General features: G+C 42.1%; 1 protein-coding gene across 1 annotated transcript in view; it reads left to right on the forward strand.

Annotated features, from left to right (window-relative positions):
• LOC141009484 (serine protease HTRA1A-like) overlaps positions 1-23,389 on the forward strand; it is a 30,195-nt gene that overhangs the window by 4,495 nt on the left and 2,311 nt on the right. Inside the window, exons 2-8 of the mRNA XM_073482128.1 lie at positions 5,024-5,132; positions 5,808-6,012; positions 20,292-20,486; positions 20,582-20,614; positions 20,751-20,865; positions 21,503-21,560; positions 22,593-22,688. Of these exons, the coding sequence (XP_073338229.1) occupies positions 5,024-5,132; positions 5,808-6,012; positions 20,292-20,486; positions 20,582-20,614; positions 20,751-20,865; positions 21,503-21,560; positions 22,593-22,688 (811 nt within the window). The remainder of the gene's footprint in view (positions 1-5,023; positions 5,133-5,807; positions 6,013-20,291; positions 20,487-20,581; positions 20,615-20,750; positions 20,866-21,502; positions 21,561-22,592; positions 22,689-23,389) is intronic.

The following is a 23,389-nucleotide window of genomic DNA, read 5'->3' on the forward strand; positions in this document are numbered from 1 at the left end:
CTTTGTTTGTCTTTCTGCTCGACCATCTTTGCTGCAGCCTCCTCCATAGACTTCCTTTGCTCTTATGCGCTTGTGTATCTCATACAATTTTCAGTAAAACATAGAAATATTATGTTTTTATGGCCTCTTAAGCTGCGTTTCCACCACAGGAACTTTCCCCAGGGACTAGGAACCTTTGAAGGAACTCGGTGCTTTTCCACCAGAGGGATCAGGGTCTAAAATAAGCCCAGGGATTGTACTTTCCAAAAGTGGTGAACATTTGTGATTGGTTTATTTCAGTCACCATGTTTTAAATTTGCAACCACAAACCATTTTGGGTTTTGTTCTTTGTTCATCAATACATCAACATGGAATTAAAGAAAAAGCATATGGCAGATGTTATTGTATAGTTGACCGCCAAAATGATGTGTAAAAACAGCTTTATCGTACGTTAGGGGACTAATTTACCAACTCTTCGCAGGTCTTTAGACTACGGTGGAAACCGCAACTGGCTTAGGGAACATTTTAGTTCCTCACTGTTTCCTATTAATTACCTCGACTATTGCAGGCCCCCAAAGTCTTACTTGCCCCGCCTTAATTTCATAATGATCCGAACATATTTTCCACTTCTCAGCATATAGATCTCTAACGTTTTTCGCTGTTGCTTCATCAAGGAACCCCTAAAGGTGCAAGGCCCACCATAGTCTCTTGTGGGAATCGCTGGTTCCTTATAAAGCGGTCCCTAGGAATAAAACTTGCCTGTTCTCTCTGCTCATTTCTGCCAGTATGGTCACTTTTGGACCACGATAAATCTCACTAAATGTTGCACTTAGTGTTGCATTGGTAATAAAATCCTTCAGCTTCAGAATCTTTCCAATTATAAACAATTTTAAAGTTATTATTTTAATGTTGTCTTCTCTGCGTGAGTGTTTCTGCTTCTATTGTGTGCTGCCTCTTCTGATTGAAGTCCCAAATGGAAAAAATAAAGTTATTTGAGTTTAAATACAATAAAAATGGAACAAATTAAAACAAAAATAGAAATGGAAAATGAGGTTAGTTAAACTCACACAGTCAAACAGTGGGTCACCTGCCAATGTGTCATTCTAATATTATGAACAGCAGCAGCGCTCAACTGTGTATCTTCATTACTGCAGAACAGCTGAGCCTCATCAAATGAGTCATGATCTGACACTAAGTCATTAAGGATGTGTATTGAACCAAAATCAAATCAATGACTTACTGGAAATGATTTTATAATAGCGTACACATAACTAAGTGACTGCGGTTGCTATTATTATCTTAAGCTCCACTTAAGGCACAGAGGTTTAGTTTCCGCTATAAAGCCAGTAAAGACCAAAGAGGAAACATCAGGACTTGCATTTAATTTACATTATACCAAAAAACACATTTCTTTGCCTCAATTTCACACGTTATCACATTAGTATAAGCCTGATGGGCATCAGTTTGCCCAACAGCAGAGAATCAGCGAGTGAGACCCTCAGTGCATGAAGACGAGGAGCTGACCTCACTGTATTCACATAGTTTTCTCTCGTCTAGGGGAAAAGAAAAAGCTGCTTCCGCCTGCAGGCGCCAATAAAACAGCGGGTACTATGTATGGGAAAATTGAAAAAGAAAAGAAACTGAGATCTTGAGCGGGGACCCTTGTGGTGAAGGTCAATGTGTAGAGATGGGAGGGGGTGATGGGTATATGGGGTGATGATGATCAGGGGGGACTTTGAATGTGTGTGTGTGAGAGAGAAAGAGATGGTGAGCAGAGCAGAGCGCCTTTATATGGACTTTCTTTTTTTAAATGTTGTGTTTGAATGGTCTCTTTGCATTGAATTGTTGATTTGACTCCAGAAATACTCTTTTAGACGTCTGATTTGTTTACTGATGCTTAACTTTATTCAGATCTTTTATTAGGAGTCTTTTTCCCAAGATGAGCTTAGCTCTTAACTCCCACTTGAACAGAATCATCAGTAGTTTTGGTTGCATTGTCATCCATTGTTGTGTAAACGATACTTGATCTCCACTGTCGGCAGAAACAATTAGACAAAGCTGTTTTTACAAAGGTGAAGGAAGTCATTGAAATCTTTTTACTTAACAAAACAGTTCACCCACAAATTATGTAATCACCCACATGCTGATGGAAAGTTATGTGAAGTTTTGTAGTCCACAAAACATTTCTGGAGCTTCACAGCAAAACGGCGTTTCAGCATTCTCCTAAACAACTGAAGTAGATGGGGACTTAACAGTAATGGAAAAAAACCAAAATGGCTCAATACAGCTCTCCCAGGGTAATCCAAGTCGCTGGAAGTTTGACTTGAGTTGACTGAGTTGACTGAGTTATTTACACCCTCGACGTGGGGTCGAGCTTGTGAACCCAATTCAAAATGGATGCAAGTTAATGCTTTAAGCTAAGCAGCTACAGTGAAGTGGCTAAAAAAGGCTATAAAGTCCCTTTTCTTTCAGGAAAACTAGTAACACCACAGCATCAAACTACTATGTTACTAGTAAAAGCCCAGTATTTAAAATCGTACTCAAATAAAAGCATATATTCAGTATTATGATCAAAATATTAGTACTGAAAGTAAGATTATGCAATATTGAGGAAAATAAATCTTAAAATATATAAGCATTACTCAATCCATGACAGTATATCATAATGTAATCCTGGATTTTTAACTGACCCTTGTTTTTAAGGGTGCTACTGTATATTAAAAAAGACTTTCCTACTTAGTTTGAGGTTGAGATGCTTTCTGTGTGGCTGACCAATATCTGTCAGTCACTGACCAACAAAAAATGTCCACACACATTTGTTTTGACAACAACTATCTAGTTATGCAGCTCATGAGCTGTTGAGCTACAGTTTGTGATGTCTGTGACGGTGCTTCCTGTAGTCTTTCAGCAGATGGAAAAATGTCAACATGTGGATTAGACGCTAATCAGAAAGCTTTGCATGCCGACTTCCTCTCCACACATCAGTGAGATTTGGGATTTCAAAGTTAAGGATGAATTGGTAATTTTTTGGCATTTAAGGAGACGGCTGCCTCTCAGTCGGGCTCATAAATAAACCTAATTCTGCAACAGTAAAGCCTTTCTAAGCTCGTTTCAGCGGTATATATAAATCAGGCAACAATGGCTTAGCTCAGGCTCTGAGCTGTTCACCACATCTTGATTCAAGATTTCCCAACTCTAAAAGATCGTCACCACTGGGCTCATAAGTCTACTATCATCACATCATGTCGCAGTGTGACCCTGGGAGTAAAATTTTCGCATGTGTATGAGGAGGCGGCACTCATCATAACATGATGAAGTGGAAGAGACGGAGAGCCTGTATGGACGCTCCAGAACAAACACAAGCTCTGGACAGTGGGCCCGTACTCTCTAACTATAATCCTATCAGAGCTGACCACGAACCCCCTCGGGTGTGAGGCTAGCGTAGGGAGAGTGACTCCAACCTTTCCATTACTTCTCTGTCTTACTGTGGTGGTGTGACGTTTATCGGATTTAATGTTTGATTTGTAGCTTTAAAGTTCAATAAGGAAATTGTATGTGGAGGCTTAGAGGAAAGTGGTTCCATTTGTAGATTACCAACTTCTTATTTTGCTGGCGGCATGGCTCCAGGGATAGAAATATCAATGTCAGTCAGTGCGCCACTGCTCGACTTCTTCCTAAAATATCTTAACAAGTATTATGCAGTTTTATACAGACATTCATGCTCCCCAGATGATGAAACCTACTGACTTTAGCGATCATCTGTTTCTCTCTAGCACCACTATGAGGTTGGCAGTTTGGTTTCAGATATCCAGAGGATGAAACCTGACTTTTCAGTGTTCCCGTGTCCTGTGAAATATCTACAAGTTGGATTGGCACAAAGTGTTAAATAGACGTTCATGGTGCCCAGAAGATGTACCCTATAGGGCCTTTACCTGTTCGCTTTGTTGCATGTGATTTTAATGAATGAATAACATATATTTCCACCTTTACTCCTGTTTACAATCATTTACATAATGTGTTAAGAAACTGATTTAAAGTTTGTCATTGGGTGCACCTAAATGATGTGCTGGTGCCCCTAAATGAAAAGGTTAGGCGCACCAGTGCGAGCTGAATGATGATGTTAAAGAATTTTCCCTCTGCGGGTTGACAAATGTTTTCATACAGTATAATTTAGTGGCATTCAGTACGGCAAGATGGTGCTCATTCCACGCTTGTGTTAGCTTAACTGCACCTAAAGCGGAAAGTCTTTTTCTTTCCTTAACCCCTCACTGCAATCAGCGATATCCCAGGGCTTAGGGGCGCCTTTGACTTTCACAAAATTCAGTCCTCGAGGAGATTCAGGCCTATTAACTGAAAATTGTCCTTGTGAGACAAAGTGCTTTGAGGTACGTGGCAAAATAAGGGTTTACGAATGGAAGGATGAAGAGCTCAAAGGGAAAGGTCTGGGGAGTTTTGATTCATAGCTTTGGTTTAAGTGTCTTCTGGGTACGACTTAATTACCAGGTAAATCACTCAACATTTCCTGACTTGCCCAACACTGGAGAGATGTCGGGATGGATGATTCAGTGTATTTGGCAGCGCTCAAACCCAAAGTGTCAGACAGTGTGTGTGTGTGTGTGTGTGAGAGAGACAGTGGTATTATACTTGTGAGGGCCTGTCTTGAGAAAAGACCTGCTGATGGTTTAAGAGTCTGTGTGTACAATCAGCAAGGGTAACATAAGGGTAAAGGTCAAGGTTAAGTATTTATTTGTAAGGTTTATGGCCAGAGGGTAAGTGTTTTTAAGTGTTTTTAAGTGTGTGTGTGTGTGTGTGTGTGTGTGTCAGACCTGACCTAGACAGTCTCAACCACAGATGAACTGTCATCTTTTCTTTTCCCCCGACGTGTTATGATAAAGGGCTGTTTTATGTGTTGGGTTTTTCTATTCTCTCACCGCTCTTACATCATGCAGTATTTCAGTGCATTTTCTGTTTGTTTTCACTCGACTGACATCCTACGTGTGTGCGTGTGTGTCTCTCTGTGTGTGTGTGTGTCTGTCTGTTGCAGTTTCAGCTCAGGACAACAACCCAGACAGCCCGAGACACAAATACAACTTCATCGCCGACGTGGTGGAGAGAATTGCCCCGTCTGTGGTTCACATTGAACTCTACCGCAAGTAAGAGTCGCGCACCTGAACATGTGTGTGTGTGGGGGACAGGCTGAAACACTAGAATTAACAGCCCACCTGTGTACTCAACCAGACCACACCAGTTGGTAGAGCACCTTACTCTCCACTTCAGTCCTTCAGCGTCTCTTCTCTTCATCGTCTCACCAGCTTTTATGCTCTTTTATCTCCTCCTCTCAGCCTTCTTTCACACCTACGATTCTTTGTCGTCTCTGTTCGGTCTGCCACCGCCGCTTGTAAAGAGGCTCTTTGAATGTCTGCGGCTCTATTGATTTTCTGTCTCACGCTCTTCCATCTTTCCCTCACTCAGATCTGTATCTTGTCTTTCCTGTTGCCTGAGGTTGACTTAAAAGCAGTCGAGGTTGTGCTGTATATTAACGCTGAAGAATCTGTTTGATTTCCCCTATTACTGTTTACGTGTTTACTTAATCTCCCCAGCTCACCTCTGAATACCCACCTTCCCACTGTTTATATATCTACCTCCTGTTCACAAAATCTGTTCAGACGCCCGCATTGCTTTTAACTTTGTCTGCTTTCAACGTTTTGAGTCTTACACCACTGTTACATCATGTATCAGTTTTTGAATCCTCTCAGCCTGTTTTTTCTCCGAGAAAAGACCTTGAAAATGTGAAGTAAATATAAACCACCCTCTACTTCCTCCCACAGGATGACTTATTCCAAGCGGGAGGTGGCGGTGGCCAGCGGTTCTGGCTTTGTCGTGTCAGAGGACGGCCTGATTGTGACCAATGCCCACGTCGTGGCCAATAAGCACCGGGTGAAAGTGGAGCTAAAGAGCGGCGGCACGTACGACGCCAAAATCAAAGACGTGGACGAGAAATCGGACATCGCCCTCATTAAGATCGAAGCACCGGTCAGTCAAAATCCAAGACAGTGGTAGTAAAAGGTTTCCTCAAATCTAAAACGTAAAATGTTGATCAAACTTCCTGGACGCCTTAATTTTGTTGCAGCCTGTCAGTACGGTCTAACTTAAAGGAATAGTTCCAGTTTTTTAGGAAACTGTTTTTCTTTTCTAACTGATCTGTTAAATATAATGCTAAAGCCAGAAGGTGATTAGCTTAGCTTAGCACACAGGCAAGGAAGTCACTTGGTGGTTGTCAAGAAATAATTAGAGCAGGGGTTCTCAAAGTTTTGATAGATAAGAATCAGTTTAGGCAGTCAGCATACGATCGAGGGCTGAACAGGAAAACCCATGAAGTTGCTGTAAGACTTGAGATAGGTCTCATAGTAACGTTCAGCTTTACTCAGTTCCTTGAGCACTAAATTTGGCAATGCCTCGATCCCACTGATGACGTAAGAGTTGATCTATTTTTCCTGACACCTCCTACTTAACTTCCTAGCATGGATGACAGGACGCAGTTCCCTGGGACACTCACAAAATGCCCTAACCCTAAATGCCATGCAAGCAGTTATCGTTCCAGATCTCTCATGAATAAGGTCATTTCCCAAAATGTGATTTCTTTCAAAACGATAAACTCTGTCTCATTGAGATGTGATTGTTTTTACTGAGATAAGGGAAACATGCTCACTGAAAGAAAAATGTCCTCCACTTTCCCACTAAATTTTCTCTTTCTTTCATTTCTCCCTCTGTTAGCTGAATGTTCTTTGGCTCTTGACCCAAAGAATAAATCATGTCTTATCACAACCACCAATACGGGTCAATTCAAAACTATGCTTTTGACCTTGGTTAGTTTCAGGCAATGATTTCTCATATATTAGTGCTGAAAAAAATAACATTGCTTGTCAGTTCACTTCATAGACCACAGAACTGCCCTCCAGGATGAAAACAACAGATGTGGACAAATGTTGGTTTCATAAATGACCTTTACAAGTCAGGTGCAACGAGAAACTTTGCAAAGGTACTAAGTTTTCTGCACTCTCAGCCGGTGCAACGAGATCAAAACATGAACTCACTGTTTCGTAATTCTGCAATTAAAATGTTGTGAAATTTGAGGGCTGGGGGATTAAAGAAAGTGTTTCTAAATCTTGAAGATTATTCAAAGTGCCAGTGAAGTAAAGCGAGAACGCAGGTGCAGCCACGCTGGTCTTTAAAAAGACAGCTGGATGGCAGTCAGTCCAGATCCTGCTGGTGTTCAGACACATCAACTCGCAAAAACACCTGACAGATATTTCACAGCTCCTCTCATGAGCAACTTGCAGAGAGCATCGTCTTGAGCATCGATCGTGGTCTGCTGAGATTAGCATTCACCTGTTTTTTCAGCCAAGGAGACTATCACATGTATGAAAATCTCAATGCTGAGGCCCAGAATATGAGCCGGTCACAGTGTTTCACCCTAAGAAACTTAAAGCCAGCGTTGATATTTACTACAAAAGAGGTAAATATCTTTCTACACTTTGCAGCACAGGTCACATAATTGCTGTTTTTCTCTCCCTTTCCCTCCACGTCCCTGTCTGTCTGTGTTTATTTCTCTGTCTGCTGGACGAGAGGGATCCAGATTACATGTTAATCACAGCGAACAGTCATGTGAAGGAATGCGTGGCAGACGTCCAGGGCCTATTGACTGCGAATCATAGCAGAGCTGAGTGCATTATGGAGCTCACTCTCATGGCTGGGTGACACAGCTGAATAGATGTTCATGACAGCAACACAAGGTGTATTACAAAGACCTCCGATTCTGAAAAGAGGTCGAAACACTCAGGTTTTGTTCGGCCTGACAATGTGAGCGAAGAGTGCGGAAAAGAGCAGTGACAGACGCTTTGTTTTTGCTCATCCTTTAATGAAAGCTGTTCTGTCTGTTGATGACAGGCTGATCTTCATTCAGGGGGCTTCTCCGTGTTTGTTTGCATCACATGCTCGCTGTGCACTGTGTAGATCGAGGAATGACTCTCATAATGTTGTAAAATCATGAGCGATAATTTCTCGTCCTGGTCGACAATAATGCACGCTTCATCATTGCAGAGGCCTTGCAGTGCATGTAGAAACATTTCCCAGCCTGTTACCTGAAAATGTATTTGTAGCATTCCTCTGCGTGGCTGGTAAACATCAGGTGATTGTAGTAAACCCAATTTATTGCAATCAAGTGACAGCCAGATGTATGCAGGGTGTGATGCTGGTAGAAAACACATTAAACATCATGAGTGTAAGTCATTGTGTGAAGTATGAGTCAGCGACGAAGCCCCAGAAGACCTGTGGTCACTTTGCAAAGGCCACATGATTTAGACAGAGCTGGCATTTGTGCTAATGAGGGGAGGTCGGCATGTGTGTTTGTGCGTGCGTGTGTGTGTGGAGCCAGTGAGAGTTAATACAGGAGGAAATTAGAGGATGAGTGAGTTATAATGAGAGGGCAGGAGGGCGAGCGAAGTTGTCATTTTGGATACATTTAAAAGGGGAAACACAGTCATCCAAACCTATAGATACAGGGTGTTTCACTTCAGTACGTACGACGGATAATTTTTAAATTCCAGCTTTGAAATATGCTTCATACTGATGGTACAGATTACTTGGTGAGGCAGCCGGACTCGCGAGATCACGTGATCACGCTATACCCTTGTGTCTGAACCACAGAGGAAGGACTGACAGCTGCAGGTCGTGGATGCCGCTATAGTATAAGTTATATCAGAGCTGTTATATCTTCAGTGAAGGAAGAACGCCGCTGAAGGCTTTTCCCAATGGCAAAAGACACGGCACTGTCCCTTCAAAACTCTCTTACTGTTCATCCTTGACAGCAGGTGACAAAGCAGTCTTCACTCAAGGCCAACTTACTTGCTTATTCTGTAGCTTTTGAATGTTTCACAGTCTCCTTGAGTGAAGATTGTGTAGTCAGTGGCTGTTTCCAGGGTACAGAGTGACCCGGTTTAAGTTTTCATTTTAAATCTCAGAATAATGGAAAGTTAACGACAACTGAGCAAATCTCATCTACTGGTGAAAAAGATGTGTTAAGTCATGAATAAGTGGACCTTGAAAATAGTTTTGTCTACTGTGATAGCACTGGTTTTACATAGGTGAGACGAGAGCTGATCTGTCTATTAATAAAAGAGTTTAATGACAGACAATTAATCGGCTATTCAACTAACAACTAGTACAATAATTCAGCATTGAAGTGTTTTTTTAGGGAAGAAATCCAAATGTTCAAGCTTATTAAAGAGAAAATAAGCTGTTGTGAATGAATTATTTCAGGTTTCTTGGACTGGCGGTTGGATAAAACATCATCTCATGCGCCCGTAAATTGTGATTGGTATTTATAACCGTTGCATAACTTATATTATAAAGGCCGAATGATTAATGGAGAAAATAACCGGCAGATTAATCAATAATGAAAATAATAAATGGTTGCAGCCTTAGCTGACTATGAAATAGAGTAATTAAATAAGCTGGGTGTGCCAGCGAGGCCTGCTGTCGCTGCCTTTTTAGCTCGGATATACCGGGTCATAATTTAAGTCTCGAATGATTCTTGATCAGGTCAAGTCTTTACGGAGGCAAGTCGAGTGTCAAGTCCTCATTTTTCTGGCTTAAATCTGACTTGATGCGACTGTAAGAACATGAAGCTCATCTGGATTTAAAAGTGTGAACAAGCATTCAAAGTGATCCATCAAATTTATCTTCTCTTCAGTTTAAGGAGCTTTTCAGATTAGAGCTTCAGTTTTTAGAGAAATCTCTGTGTCTACAAGCATGAATTGGGTTTTGTAGCAAATTTTCCATATGTGAGTTTTATATCTCGACTGATGGCCCACTGAATACACCTCTTTAATCTCCCCTCCCTCATTCTCATCTGCCTTCGCTCTCTGCTCGTTATTCCCCATGGCGCTCTCTGTATTAAATAAAAGCTGATTGCTTCACAGATGATCACTAAACAATTGTACCAGTTTATGAGTGAGAAAGTTGAAAGTTAACTTTTCCCTGAGTGTAATTATTCGCTTCTCTCATCTTTCTCTTCCATTTTTCTGTGTGAAATTGGAGTTTATTGGTAGCAAGGCCCAGTCCGTTCCTGGGGCTGTGGTCTACCCCTCCGCTCTGGGGAATACATTAGTCTGTCTACAGCAGCTGGAACTTTCAGAGGGGAAGGGGGGGAAATGGCTGCACTCACTTGTTCCTGTGCAGAGACTATGGGGGGAAAAGAGAAAGCAAGAGAGCAACAGAGAACGCGGCAGCGATGTGGTCAAGGCCTGGAAAATGGATCCATATGTCTGGAGGACTACGTGAGCTAATAGGCTAATGAGCGCACAGTGTGATGTGGCACAATGAAGACAGATGTCAGGTTTAAAGCCTCTCATTAACCTCATTCTGAATTTGGACACGGTCACATTCACTTGGAAGACCTTTCAATGAATTGGACGCGTTCACATTTACCTGGAACGACTCACTCTCGACTTGAAAGCGTGCTGACTTGGAAAGATATTTATTTAATCACATCAACCTGCATTGACTCCCACAGCCTTGGAAGCATCCACACTGTTTTGGAATGACTTCAAAACACTCAAACGTGCTGTGCGGGGGAATTTTCCATATCATTCCAGAGCATTTCATTGCACGGCATGTGCAGTCATTAACCTGAGGTTCGTGTGCTTTATGCTGGGAGTGCAGCTGAATGCAGTGAATGCGCTGATCCTTGGCTTTGTTCACGCTGCAGCTCGAGCATTATTTCACTGAATCGATTGTGATGAACTGACCGTTTGCTAAACCCATCCCCCAAACAAATATCATAGCTTAGCAGATCATAGCTTAGCCACAAAAAATGCTTCAGATATTTCCACCGGAATCGAAAAACACGAGAGTGTAAGCAACTTATAAGCAGCAAACATAAGCATGCCGGGCCAAGAGTTAGCATATCATTAGCTAACTGCATTAATTCACTAGTTCATTGACGTTAGCAGCTCTGTCCTGCTCTATCTTGGACTTACACAAGTTTATACACAGATAAACATGTTAGCCGACATAGCGTTAGCCGAACACATCAGTTAATCGTTATCCTCAAAGCCTTTTCTCTTGTAACCATCCAAACAGGGTTATGTTAGGATGCTGGGAGCGTATCTATGTTCTTAGGGTCATATGTTCCCAAACTCAATATCCTCTTAATATGACACATTAAAGAGTACAAATGGTTTTATGTTCAATATGTTTCCTTGGGTCAACATGTCATAATAACCCAAAGACAGCTTATGTACTCCTTGAAACCTACACTCTCAAATTTGCGGGCAGGGCTGTTTCCTTAATTTAATAAAAGCAGAATAAAATTATAAAAAGAATAAAAGCAGTTAATTTTTATCCATTTTCCCTTCCAATTTCCCTTCCTTTTATTTTCACGATGACTTTTTCCTTAGGACGTCTAGCTTAGCCTCAGTCTTTTAGCATGATACCATGTATGTAGCCCACGAGTTCTTGTGAGCCTTGACAGGGTTCTCATTTTGAAACAGGTCAATCATGGCGCTAAATGGGGGAGACTGGGGGCAATCGACGAAGCAGAGACAAGACAGAGCTCAGTGTGCACATGGTCTCTGCCTACCAAAAGACAAGCTGATATCTCACACTTTAAATCTGCCTAGTTTTGATGACATTGTCAGATTTTCAGTCTTTCTAGCCAACTGGGTAGCTTGTGTGCGTTGGTGGTAAAGTTGGGGGCAGCTGTAACGCTTCATTACAGAACCATAAAAATTGTCTGTGATGCCGACCAACGGACAAACTGATGTCTAATACTTTGTCAGCGTTTTCTGCCAAGACTGTAAACTTAAACTAGCATTAATTGTTTTAACTTTATCTATATTCTCAGAAGTTTATTGGTATTTATATGAAGGAATTATATATGCTGTTACAATCGCCCCTGCACGTTGGGGGCAGATTTGACATTTGACTTCTCGTGTTTCAATATTCAATGTTGTGACTCTAACGAAACCAAACCAAAACTTGTTACGACCGCCCCCGGTCTCCCCTAGACCGTGCTAGCTACGGCTCATAAAATGTCTGAGCTTGTTTCAGCTTGCAAAGTCATTATTTGCAGACTAAAAATAAGAATTTGCTTCCTGAAATCAAGGACTAATTTCAGAAATAACTACAAATGTTGTAACAATGTTGAGTGGTTAATCTGCCACCATTATCATATGTGCCATGCCAAAATGGAACGCTTCCTGTTTTTATTTTCAGCACCAGATGTGGTACGGAAAAGTTGTTTTAAAAAGAACTGAATCCCGCTGAAACTGTTAGATGTGACTCCAAATAACAGATTTATAAGGGTTTCAGTGTGGCAGAGAAAACTGGAAAACTGGCCTCCTGTTTCCCATATGGTCCCCTGAAACAATGGCACTGTTTGTCTCTGTGCTGCCCATCACCTAGTATTAAGAGTCTCAAACCATTCTGTCTGGGAAATTTGCCTGATGCTGGTTTGGACTGGGCTATTATTGGAATATGTATATGTGTGTGTGCATGTGTGTGTCTGTTTATGTGCAGAAAGGAAAGAGAAGGAATGCGCCTCCACGTGTTCCTGCGTTTATCTTTATCTGTTTATCAGCAGCATTGGGTAAATGTTTCCCCAGGAAGTGAGATATGTCTGCATTTTCCCGGATGATGCGCGCTGACAGACAAAAGCAAACTTGCAATCAATTATTCAAATCCGCCGTGGGCCTATGTGTGAGTGTGTGTGTGTGTGCACATGGATGGGTTTAAGACGGATCACAGCGGGGACATTGAGGACACGGTCCATTGCCAGTGGAAAGACACTGCATGTCGTCCTTCAGAGACAGGAGAAGGGGAAATGAATCACATCCTCCTCTCCTCCTGATCCAGCCTCTCTCCTTCATCTCTTGTCCCTGCGACCTAAATGGTTCCCATGCTTAAGGAGGACAGTTTAGTCGGAGAGGAGCCAAGGAAAATACACTCACACACTCTTTGCCCTGCTGGGTCTTGATGCACTTTGTCTTGGCCTACTTTTTGGCTGCGTAATTGTTTTTCAAGCCCACTGGACGGGCAGCAGACTCGCCCGCAACTGGTTTAGTTTACCAGCCGCTGACGTCACTTTAGATGAGGCGTGATAGAAAAGTGTCAAGTCAACCGTGACTGCAGTCAGATGATTGATATCCAACAGACCATCTGAGACATCCTTTAACTATAAAAGTTTTTATTTATTACTTATTTTTGCACTAAATAGAGACAAGTCTGCAATTCATATTTGACTGTGCAGGTCTTTACTTGAGTATTTTCATGCTGGGCTACTTTATACTTCTACTCCAGCACATTTTAAAGAGGGATATCTTGTACTTTTAACTCCACTATGTTTATTTGACAGTTATATATACCAGTTACTTTTCATATAAAAAAGATAACCCAAACCCTATTTTTTGGTAGTGATAAAAATTAATAATAATTTGATAATTTAACACCTTGAATTAGTACTTTTTTATCATACTTTTTCAGGACTTTCACCAAATTCCCCCCTACTCCTTGCGTTTCTCTGTCGTGTCACTGTTGGCTGACCTCCTGGCTACTGTCCAAAGCAAAAAACAACCATAAGAATCCCAGTTTGACCTCAAAACCCCAATCTCAGTGCTGTGGAAAGGCAGAGTGAAGAGAATCTTTATTTGATCACATATCATACAATGTACAACAAAGTGAAACTGGTACTCTGCATTCAACCCATCCTGAGGGAGTTAACCCTCCCACCCGGGGACCAACTCCAGATCTTAGCCAGTTCCTTTGGTCAAGGGTACTGACTGGAGAATCAACCTGCTCTCTCCACTGTTAACTGGAGATAGCGACCTGGGATAGCAACACCTGTTCCTGTTTTGGTTGCGCAACGGCAGATGCGCTTCCTTTGTAGCTTTCCGTCGTAGTGTGACCTACATTTTTGCGGGAAAAACTGAGCCCCGGGGTAGGATGAGAAGCATAGTGGAAGCAAAGTTTATGGGGAACCAATCTATATGTGTAAGGTGTAATTTTTCTACAGTCATAGCACTGCGAACACTGTTTACTTCAGAATGATACGTAGAAGCAAAAAAGTCTATTACCAGTTTTACAATATTTTGAATTCCGGGCTTTTACTCGTAATGCATATTTTTAGACTACGTTATTTTTACCTTTACTTCAGTAAAGGGTCTGAACGTTTCTTCCCCCACTGTCTGGCCCTGCCTTTAAGGGTTAGTTTATCCTGTTTAGGAGAAAGCATACGGCGACTGGAGATTTGTTCGTGGTCCTCGCAGAACTGATGTGTAAAATAATGTGAATAATGTGAACTTCTAATGAAGAAATCTTCTCCATGAAAACTGTAGACATAGTCCTCTGATTATCCACAGTAACACGTTTTTGTTTTTTTGTAATTTAGGAGAACCAGCACTTACTTTTTAGCCTGTTGCATCTTTTACTATCTACTAACTCATTTATTACAATGTCATACGCCACAATTTGGGTGTAGGCTTTAGGAAGTGCAACACATTCAGGAAGGGCTGCAACCCTCTGTTCATCAACTGGGATCCAGGGACCCAGTGAGGTTCCAGTGTGCTCCCCCAGCCATATAAAGAGCAGTCTAGACTACAATATAACTGCAGGAGACTTATAAAATCTATAGGATTAGAAGTACCGTCATTGGTTTCACTTTTAATGCTATTATCTCTGCATGCACAGTGCCAGTACTGAAACACCCAAGCATTTTCTAGGGGCAGGGCTGGAGTGAACTGTATCTAAGCTGCACAAACATATATAAATAAAAGTCTGAGCTAATGCTTCAGGTAAAAAAAAAAAAGGTTTAGTCCTGAAGCAAGTGAACCCATAAGGCCTCATCTCCTCTCATCATTGTGCTTTGCTCAGTTCAAAGTTTTGTGGTGTCTAGCCCGAGCCGAGACGCCCTCAAGTCCTGCGAGCTCTCATGCGAAACTACACACACACGCAGCTCACAGACATATGTTTGCTCTTATACTGACTGAAAACCTTCCCCAACAACATATGGAAACCATAGTGGTTTCCGTACTGGTGTCAGTAAGGATATGGTTTCGCCAGCAGTGATTTGAACATTTTGACGTTACCTACAGGGCGAGGAAGTGCCTCGATGAAGCAGACTTACCTACATATCTGCTTTTTATTTTCCAGTCTGCCAAACGTGCACGAACAAGCACACATACAGTAAATGAGTCACATATGAGCATCCAGACTCGCAGACAAACACACAAACACTCGGTGTCCCCGCATTCAAGCCTCTCAGCATGATCTTCTGATGCCCTCATGTGATGTTTTGTGTGAGCGTGCTGAATCCTGCCCCGTTTTTATCTGCATTAGCACAACCCCCGAGGGCACCTGTTCAGAGATCAGCAGTAAAACTCTATACATTAGTGCACTTGAATTTTGCAATATAGAATGTACAAAAGTATGTTCCCTGCTTTGAAGTCACCTGTGTGAACGGGAACAGGGGAGCTTAAGTAACTGCAGGGTCACACACTGACCCACCCGAAGCAGCTTCTGTGTGTATTTTGAAGTGGTCTGGCTGTATATCTCAGCAGTGCCAGGTGTGTGGGTTTTAATTTACAGACTTGGGGTTTGTCAAGGTTCATGGCCAGGCAACCTCCTCGCTCTCTCTCTCTCTCTCTCTGTGTGTGTGTGTATATAAGCACACATATGGCTCAGAAACTATTAAGCCACAGTCCATCCCGGCTCGACTGGAGTTAAAGTTTGCACCTGGTCCCCCAGTCGTAAAACGCTAGTTAGCGTAATGGCTTTTAAATGAGCCTCCAAACGAGCGAGGCTGTAACATTAAACAAAGACACATCTCTATAGCAACTCCGCTGCTATTTTCAAAGTGATCTGTTTGCTCGTCTGCCAGCTTATCTGCCTCCTTTGCAATCTGTCCGTCTGTGCGCAGGAATCAAAACTCAGCTGAGCGGCAAAAGATGGAGGACAGCGTGGAATTTTAAACATCACGTGCAGCCTGCGACTCCGTCTTCGGTCAAGGCGAACAAAGCTGTTTACTCCTCCCGGGTTTAATCTGATGCCCCACATCTCTCTCTTATCTAAACACTCAAATACTTGGAAGACACAGGAGCAGTGTTGTAAAAAGTACCCAAAAGCCATATGAAATATTACTACTCAATGCTGATACTGTATGATATGGGTCAACCGATTACCTGCCTAGACAGTTATTGAATATATTCAGCATTTTTCTGATAATCAGAATGTTTTCTTTGGTTTCGTTTATGGTTGCCAATAAAATTAATATATTTGTGTAATCCGAAAAGCAACTAGGAGCTAAAGTAGCTAAAATTTGCCTCCAAACTGTCGTGGTAGCAGAAGTACAGTGTAGCAGAAAATACTCGAGTAAAGTACAACTACTAAGTATAGTAGTTGAATAGTTACATTCCAGCGGAGAGAGAAATCTACGGCATCATGCTGAAGCTCTACAGCAGCAATGTGAGGCAATGGAGTGGCCTTCTGCCTAGCAAAACACCAAGCTTTCATTTTCAGAAAGTCGATGCTATCCTCATACCACCATATATGTTTTTTTTATTTAGATATCCTTCAACTCTTTGGGCTCTTGAGCCAAAGGTTTTTTCGGATAATAAGCTGCTTTCTGCATGCATCAACATAAAAATCAAACAAAAACTGTGTTTGACTCAGTCGTCTCATATTCTCAGCCTCTCTCCCCGGCGGTTTGCGGTGTTTGTTGTTCCCCTCTTTCACCTTGCCTCCTTCCTTTTAAAGAGCAGCTATAGTGTGTTTGGGTGAGGTGCCAGTGCATCTTAACCTTCCTCTGAAATAGCAGGGTGAGTCACTTGGGTGGTCAGGAGAGACGGACTCACATGGCGAGATGAGTTTCCACGAGTCAGTCCAGATTGCTGACTAGTCGTGATTAGTAAGTGATATGTAAGCTAAGGTTCTTTCAGAAAAGTCGGGCAGTCGGCGTGTTCAGTGTTTGCTCAGCCCTCTCACCTAGGCGCTGTTTGGTTGTCAGCTCACTGACTGCATATTACACTCTTTGCACATGGTTTTTGTGAATGGATTGTGATTTTGAGCAGATGTGTGTGAGCCTGGGATGGGTAGAGACCTTTTGTAAGCAAAGCTGCTCCTCAACGCTGACATTTAAGAGATACAAGGTTTTCACCTGATAGCAACAGTCACCATGGCACCATTAGTATCACTGACTGTTATCATAATCATGGTGACCGGCGGGGGCCATGAGTCCTGAATGTCTTGGCAGAGACTCACATCCACCTGACGTCCTCTCTCTCTCTCTCTCTCTCAGCTGTGTGCTTCCTCTCTCCATCTGGTTATACTCTTATCTCACATGGAGTGTGAAGGGAGCAGTGGAGCAGGAGGGAGGGAGGGGGGTGATTATACAGACTGCTACTACTGTGTCAGGTGTATATGCCAAATGCATGTTTCCTGGTTTATGTACACACTCCTGCAGCCCGTGTGTTTACTGTTAACATCCCCGGCGATGTTCGAACAAGCCCACAGGAATCAGCAACACGGACGTTTGTGTTTGTCGAGTTTGTGTTTGTGTATCTGTTTGCGCGTGAGGTAAGGTGATGAGTAAAGGGTGAAAGGTTGTCTTCCTCAGTTACTGGCTATCACTATCTTTGTCATCTTCTAATAATAACTTCACCTCAAGGTTCACGATCGTTTACAGCAGCGTGCAGCACGCCGATGATTGAATCAAAAGACAGTTCAACTCAAAATCAGGATCAAGTTTCCTGCAGTGCTTTAGATCCATCTTGATTTTTTGGCTGTGAGTTTTGGAGACATGTCTGCCTTCTCTCCAATATACCAGAGCTAGATATCACTCAGCTTGTAGAGAAAAATTAAACTGTATCACCATTAACCATATCAGCAGACAGAAGTGTGAGGGTGAGGCTGGACCTCGAGTGGATGCACACTTCCTTCAGTGGTACGGTTGGTGGGTGAAGTTTGGTAGGAAGAAAATAGATCCCTTCATAAAACTGCTCACATACAGAAGCCGGCCGGCTGTAGGTGCAATTATCCTTTTAATGCCACCATCTCAAGATCACAAGTTAATTGTTGTGTTATCTCAGGACAAAGAAAATAAAATACCACATTGGTGCGTGTTTGAATGGTGTGCTTGATATAGTATGTATATAAATAAATAAGAAAGATATAGTGTGATGCATTGATCAATATTATGTACTTTTTGATCTGACAGTCAGCTGCTACACTCATCAAGATACCATCTATGCATGTGCATGGCACTGCTGATCATTAGCATTAGGCTATATGTAAGTGATAAGAAGAAATTACCTTTTTTTTCCTCACGCTAGCAGAAAGAGAACATTGCTGTTTCAGTTTTTGACGCATTGAGCACCACAAGCCGAGTGCCGTCTTGTTAAATGATATTGGATAGAAGGCAGACGTCTCTATGGGCGACAGTTCTCTAAAACTCGACAACTAGATGGATAAATAGCACGACTACAGAAGAGATTTTTTGCCACAATTCAATTACATTTCATGAAAACAGTTTATGAAGAAGTTGTCTGCTACCAGTTTATTTTGTTTTATTTTATGGCTGAGGGTATGATTTGTGATTTTTCCGCTCTGTCTGACTGTTCGGCATATTTCACGTAGATGCTTTTGTCCCTGTGTGCCAACTCCTGTCGCCGTCTCAGTTACCTTGAAGCCTCCTGTGGCTCCTATTTATAACCCTGAGTAAACAAAATGGATACAGAGGAGGGACACATTTTTTTCTAAAATAGCGCTCACCGTCAGGACGTTGGGTACAGACTAAGCGTGACGTGGCGGGAGTGCGTGGGCTTCGACTGTGGTTGCTCTGCAGAGATGATTTCATTCAGAAGAGGAAACTGTCACTGCGGATGGATAAATATATCCTCTCTGTCTGTCTGCAAAGCTCTCAGTAGCCTGGTTTCCACTGCCTACTGTAACAAGGCTAACCAGAGCTTAAGGTGGTCATTATTTACCATATATCACTCAGTTTTCCAGCATCTGTGGTCTGTTGGCACACACTGGCCATTAGGAATGATTTGTCAGCTGGGCAACACTTTCAGTCAAACAACTCAGCGTTTGATCTTGATTATTAGCATTTTGAGTTGTTCGGCGTAAATGTCAATTCTCCCTGCGGTGGAGAAGGAGTAATTGTTTTTTTTTTGTGTGGGAGAATAGCCATGCAGCATTGAGTGGTCTGTGTTTTGAAGACTTGTGGTCTCGCTGTAATTATTTTCCTTACTGTCCATTCATCAAACATATGGCCATGAGAAGTCCTTACAGCCCAGGAGAATAATTGCAGCAGAAGCAACACCCGGTTTGTGGTTTGCTTTAGAGCTCTACTCATTAGAAAAGTAAAAATACACTGGGATGACATATTTGCAGTCACCAAAACACATTAAAACTTTAGTAATGAAACTGATTGAAAAAAACAAACTAAAAAACCATGCAGAATTCTTTCACTTCACATGCCGGCTCTCATTATCACATATACAGAAAGTTCTTCTGCAAAAATTGGTCAAATATAAGATACAAGGATTGGCTGGCTGTCAGAGCGAAGTCACTCCAAGCATATAGGGGGCAGCTAACACCAGAGTAATCGCTAACTACACTTAATGCTGCCAACTGTAGCTGCCATTTGCGAGTTAGCTCAGTTAGCTGTGCAGCTAGTGACAAGACAGGACAGGCTGGAGCTAGCCGGTTAGTATGCTAACTTTAGTGGATATCTCTGCAACAAAACACATAAAAGTCTTTGACACAATGTCTTTTTTTTTTTTTTTATGTTTTAAATCAAAATCTTTACATATTGCAGCTTTAAATGAATAAACCAACACTAGTTTGATTGATATTCCCTCAACTGCCCAATCAAAACTGGATTTCGTAAATAAATCAAAACAGAGGCATCTGTTTTTGCAAATGAACCCTTCATACACTGCATCACTGAGAGCTGTAAGAGATTTTTCCAGTAATGCACCAGCATCCTTCATTGATTTGGACTCAGAGAAAATCCTTGAAAGCCAGCTAATATGTGCAGAATACATGACCACGTTCTCCTGCAAAAATAACACTCTTTCTCTACATATGTTTGCATTCATTCATGTAAAAGTATGAGTTATTAATTTCATGTGTTTATTCCAACTTTCTGGTCTACATGACTGGTAGTTTTTTATCCTCATGAATCCTTCTTTCTCTCAGTAACTTAAGCCTCCTGTAATATGAACATGTTGTCCCTCTGTGTGTCTCCCTTGCAGACGAAGCTTCCTGTGCTGCTGCTGGGCCGCTCATCAGACCTGAGACCAGGGGAGTTTGTGGTCGCCATTGGCAGCCCCTTTTCCCTCCAGAATACGGTTACTACAGGAATCGTCAGCACCACTCAGCGAGGCGGCAGAGAGCTGGGCCTCCGCAACTCCGACATGGACTACATTCAGACTGACGCCATCATCAATGTAAGCGGATGAAGATGCATTGTCATTACGCTTATCCTGTCTTTTTCTCACAAACACAAAAATAATAGGAAGTGTTGCATCTTTTTGATTCACAGTACGGCAACTCAGGAGGGCCTCTGATAAATCTGGTAAGCCTTTTTTCGTTTCAGTGACAGACAGAAATCCATTTTCACATTTTCATTTTTGCTTTTCAATTTTGACATTTCCAAGACGATACAATACGATACAATAACAAGACATTAAGCTGAGGCTTGCTTGTTCCAGGACGGCGAGGTGATCGGGATCAACACATTGAAAGTGACAGCTGGCATCTCCTTTGCCATACCCTCCGACAAAATCCGACAGTTCCTGGCAGAGTCCTACGACAGGCAGTCCAGAGGTACGAGCTCTCACTGACACAACTTATTATGTTTTCATTTTACTGCTTCTATTCAGTCACCGAGACAAACTGTCGGAGGCCAATTCTGAAAATTGGCTGCGAGACCGATATTCCACGTGCACATGCAGCAAAGGAGTGTACAATTCAGCACACCGCTTCTGTGGTTATACTTCATCTCTGTGTGCTTTCTAGAGATATATTGACTACATTTCGAGCTTTATGAATCTGTGCCCGGCATTACCCAACAGGATTCTGACACTGCAAATAACCTACAAAGACCAAATGCCAGTAAATGTCAGGTTGTTCTTTTACTTTACTGCTTCTCGTCTTTTACCTCACGTAGTGTTTTGGAACAGAACACACATGTATTTTATATGTGACTGCCATCATGGCCGTCTCCATTTGATTTATCTCTGTGATGAAATAACTAAAGAAAGCAAGACTCCCCCTAAGACACATGCAGGATCCACTGCCTGCTCCGAAGTAATATTTCTATCACTCACATATACAAACATATACTCTGGAGGGTTTTTATTTTTTGGAGGTGAACAAACACCCTAATAAAACTAAGAGCCCAGACTGTTGCTGGCGCGAGGATGAATGATTGTATTTGTTCTGTATTGTTGTCCGTCTCCAGGGAGAGCAGGTGCCAAGAAGAGGTATATCGGTGTGAGGATGATGACTCTCACTCCAGCGTAAGTTGCACAACTTTATGCACACCACCAGTGAAATAGCATCAGAGATGTATTAAAGGAGACCTATTATGTGTTTATGTTTTGTTTCCTTTCCTTTAGTGTTTTATAACATTAAGTTCTGCTGCATGTAAAAGATCTTGAAAGCTAAAAAGGTCAAAGTCAGCACCAGTATGAGAAAGCTGGTGCATTTTTTGAGCATTATAGCATGTAAACTTATTCTAGTAGTAACCTAAAATAAAATTATGAACCTGAAAATGAGCATAATATGTCTTAGAATGATTTCCTTCTTTTTTGAGTGCTGCAGGGATGATGTAGTTTTGTAGGCCAACCTGGAAGTTTGTATTTTCCTGGTTCCCACGACAAAAAGCCAGTGGTAGTTTTTGGTAACACTTTCTATGAAAACCCAATCTGTAGTGCATGCAGTGGTGGTGAGTAAGGTGAAAGTTTATGCTTCATCACACAATAAGTCAACCTCTAGTTTACAGCCAGCCAAGAGCATTGAACTTATGATTCATAAAAGGGCACATTTGTAATGTTTTGTGTTAATGAGTGCAGTTAAAAGGAATCTTGAATGTGCTATAATTCACCATAAATGCCCCCATAACCCACTATACAGTATGACTGATGACAGCAAGCATTTTTTTAAGCATAAATACAATCGCCAGAAGTAAAGAGCTAACGTTAGGCTATAAATGGACTACACCATGGCCGCATGACATCAGTGTCACCACCACTAAGCTTCCTACTACACATAAAACCTTCAAACATGCTGATGTGTTTTATATCTTTGAACATAATGTGAAAATCTCTTGAGCTAGTGTTACCCACAAAGCTTAATTCAGGCGGTTAATTGCCTTTGCCTTTGAGTCAAAGGAACCAGAAGTGAAAAAATGCTATCTAATTTCGAGGTTATAGGACTCATTCCTGCAGCTGCACGGACAAAAGGAAATCGCAGCGTTTATATTTCTTGTTTTGTGTCAGATGAAAATGTTGATCGATTACTAAATTCTCCGTCCCCTTTTCTACCTCTAGGCTGGCCAAAGAGCTGAAGACTCGACACCGTGACTTCCCTGACATCACCTCTGGCGCTTATGTTATGGAGGTCATTGCAAAGACACCAGCTGCAATGTAAGGAGGATATTCTGCCAATGTGGCTACAAAAAGCATGGCCTCAGTCCAAACTAACTCGGTCGTAACATCATGGTTTTCAGTGGAGTGCAAATGCAAATGCCTCTGACACTCTCTCCGCAATGGAATATTGTCTTTGGCACTAAAAGCTACACACATGAACTTAATTCACACAACGCTCTCATCACTCTCCCAATGCAAATAGACAGCATATTTCATTTCCTTCCTTTATTTTACTTCTCTCCTCTAACTGTCACTGAGTGCACATAGACACTCAAGCACACACACGAACCCTCCTACACAGCTGTCTTCGTAAAACGTAAATCCATGGCTCACTCCGGCGTGTCTGGAGTGCCTCTAAAATATCCCCCTCCTCCCACAATCGTGGCCCACTCCAATCAGCCGCCACCACAGCTCCAGCAGAGTGGGGCTCGGGAGACGCTGAGGTCAGCGATTTCCTTCAAATCCTCATGCGGGGAGGTTACTAGCTGCTGTGGTTTTCCTGCGCCTGCTCACACAGCCCACTCCCGAACGAACGGCGTCCCCTACAAGGCCCAGTCAGAGTTTACTCATTGCTCAAATCACCCTGCTTTTTGCATAATAACATTTCTGTGGTTCTTTTTATATCCCACGTTATTTTCAAGGCTGCACTTTTCATGCTTTTGATCCCACTCTGTTTTGTGCTCGTTTATTTCTTTGGG

This window comes from Pagrus major, chromosome 15 (assembly GCF_040436345.1).
Source record: "Pagrus major chromosome 15, Pma_NU_1.0".
In the NCBI taxonomy this organism is placed as follows: Eukaryota; Metazoa; Chordata; class Actinopteri; order Spariformes; family Sparidae; genus Pagrus; species Pagrus major.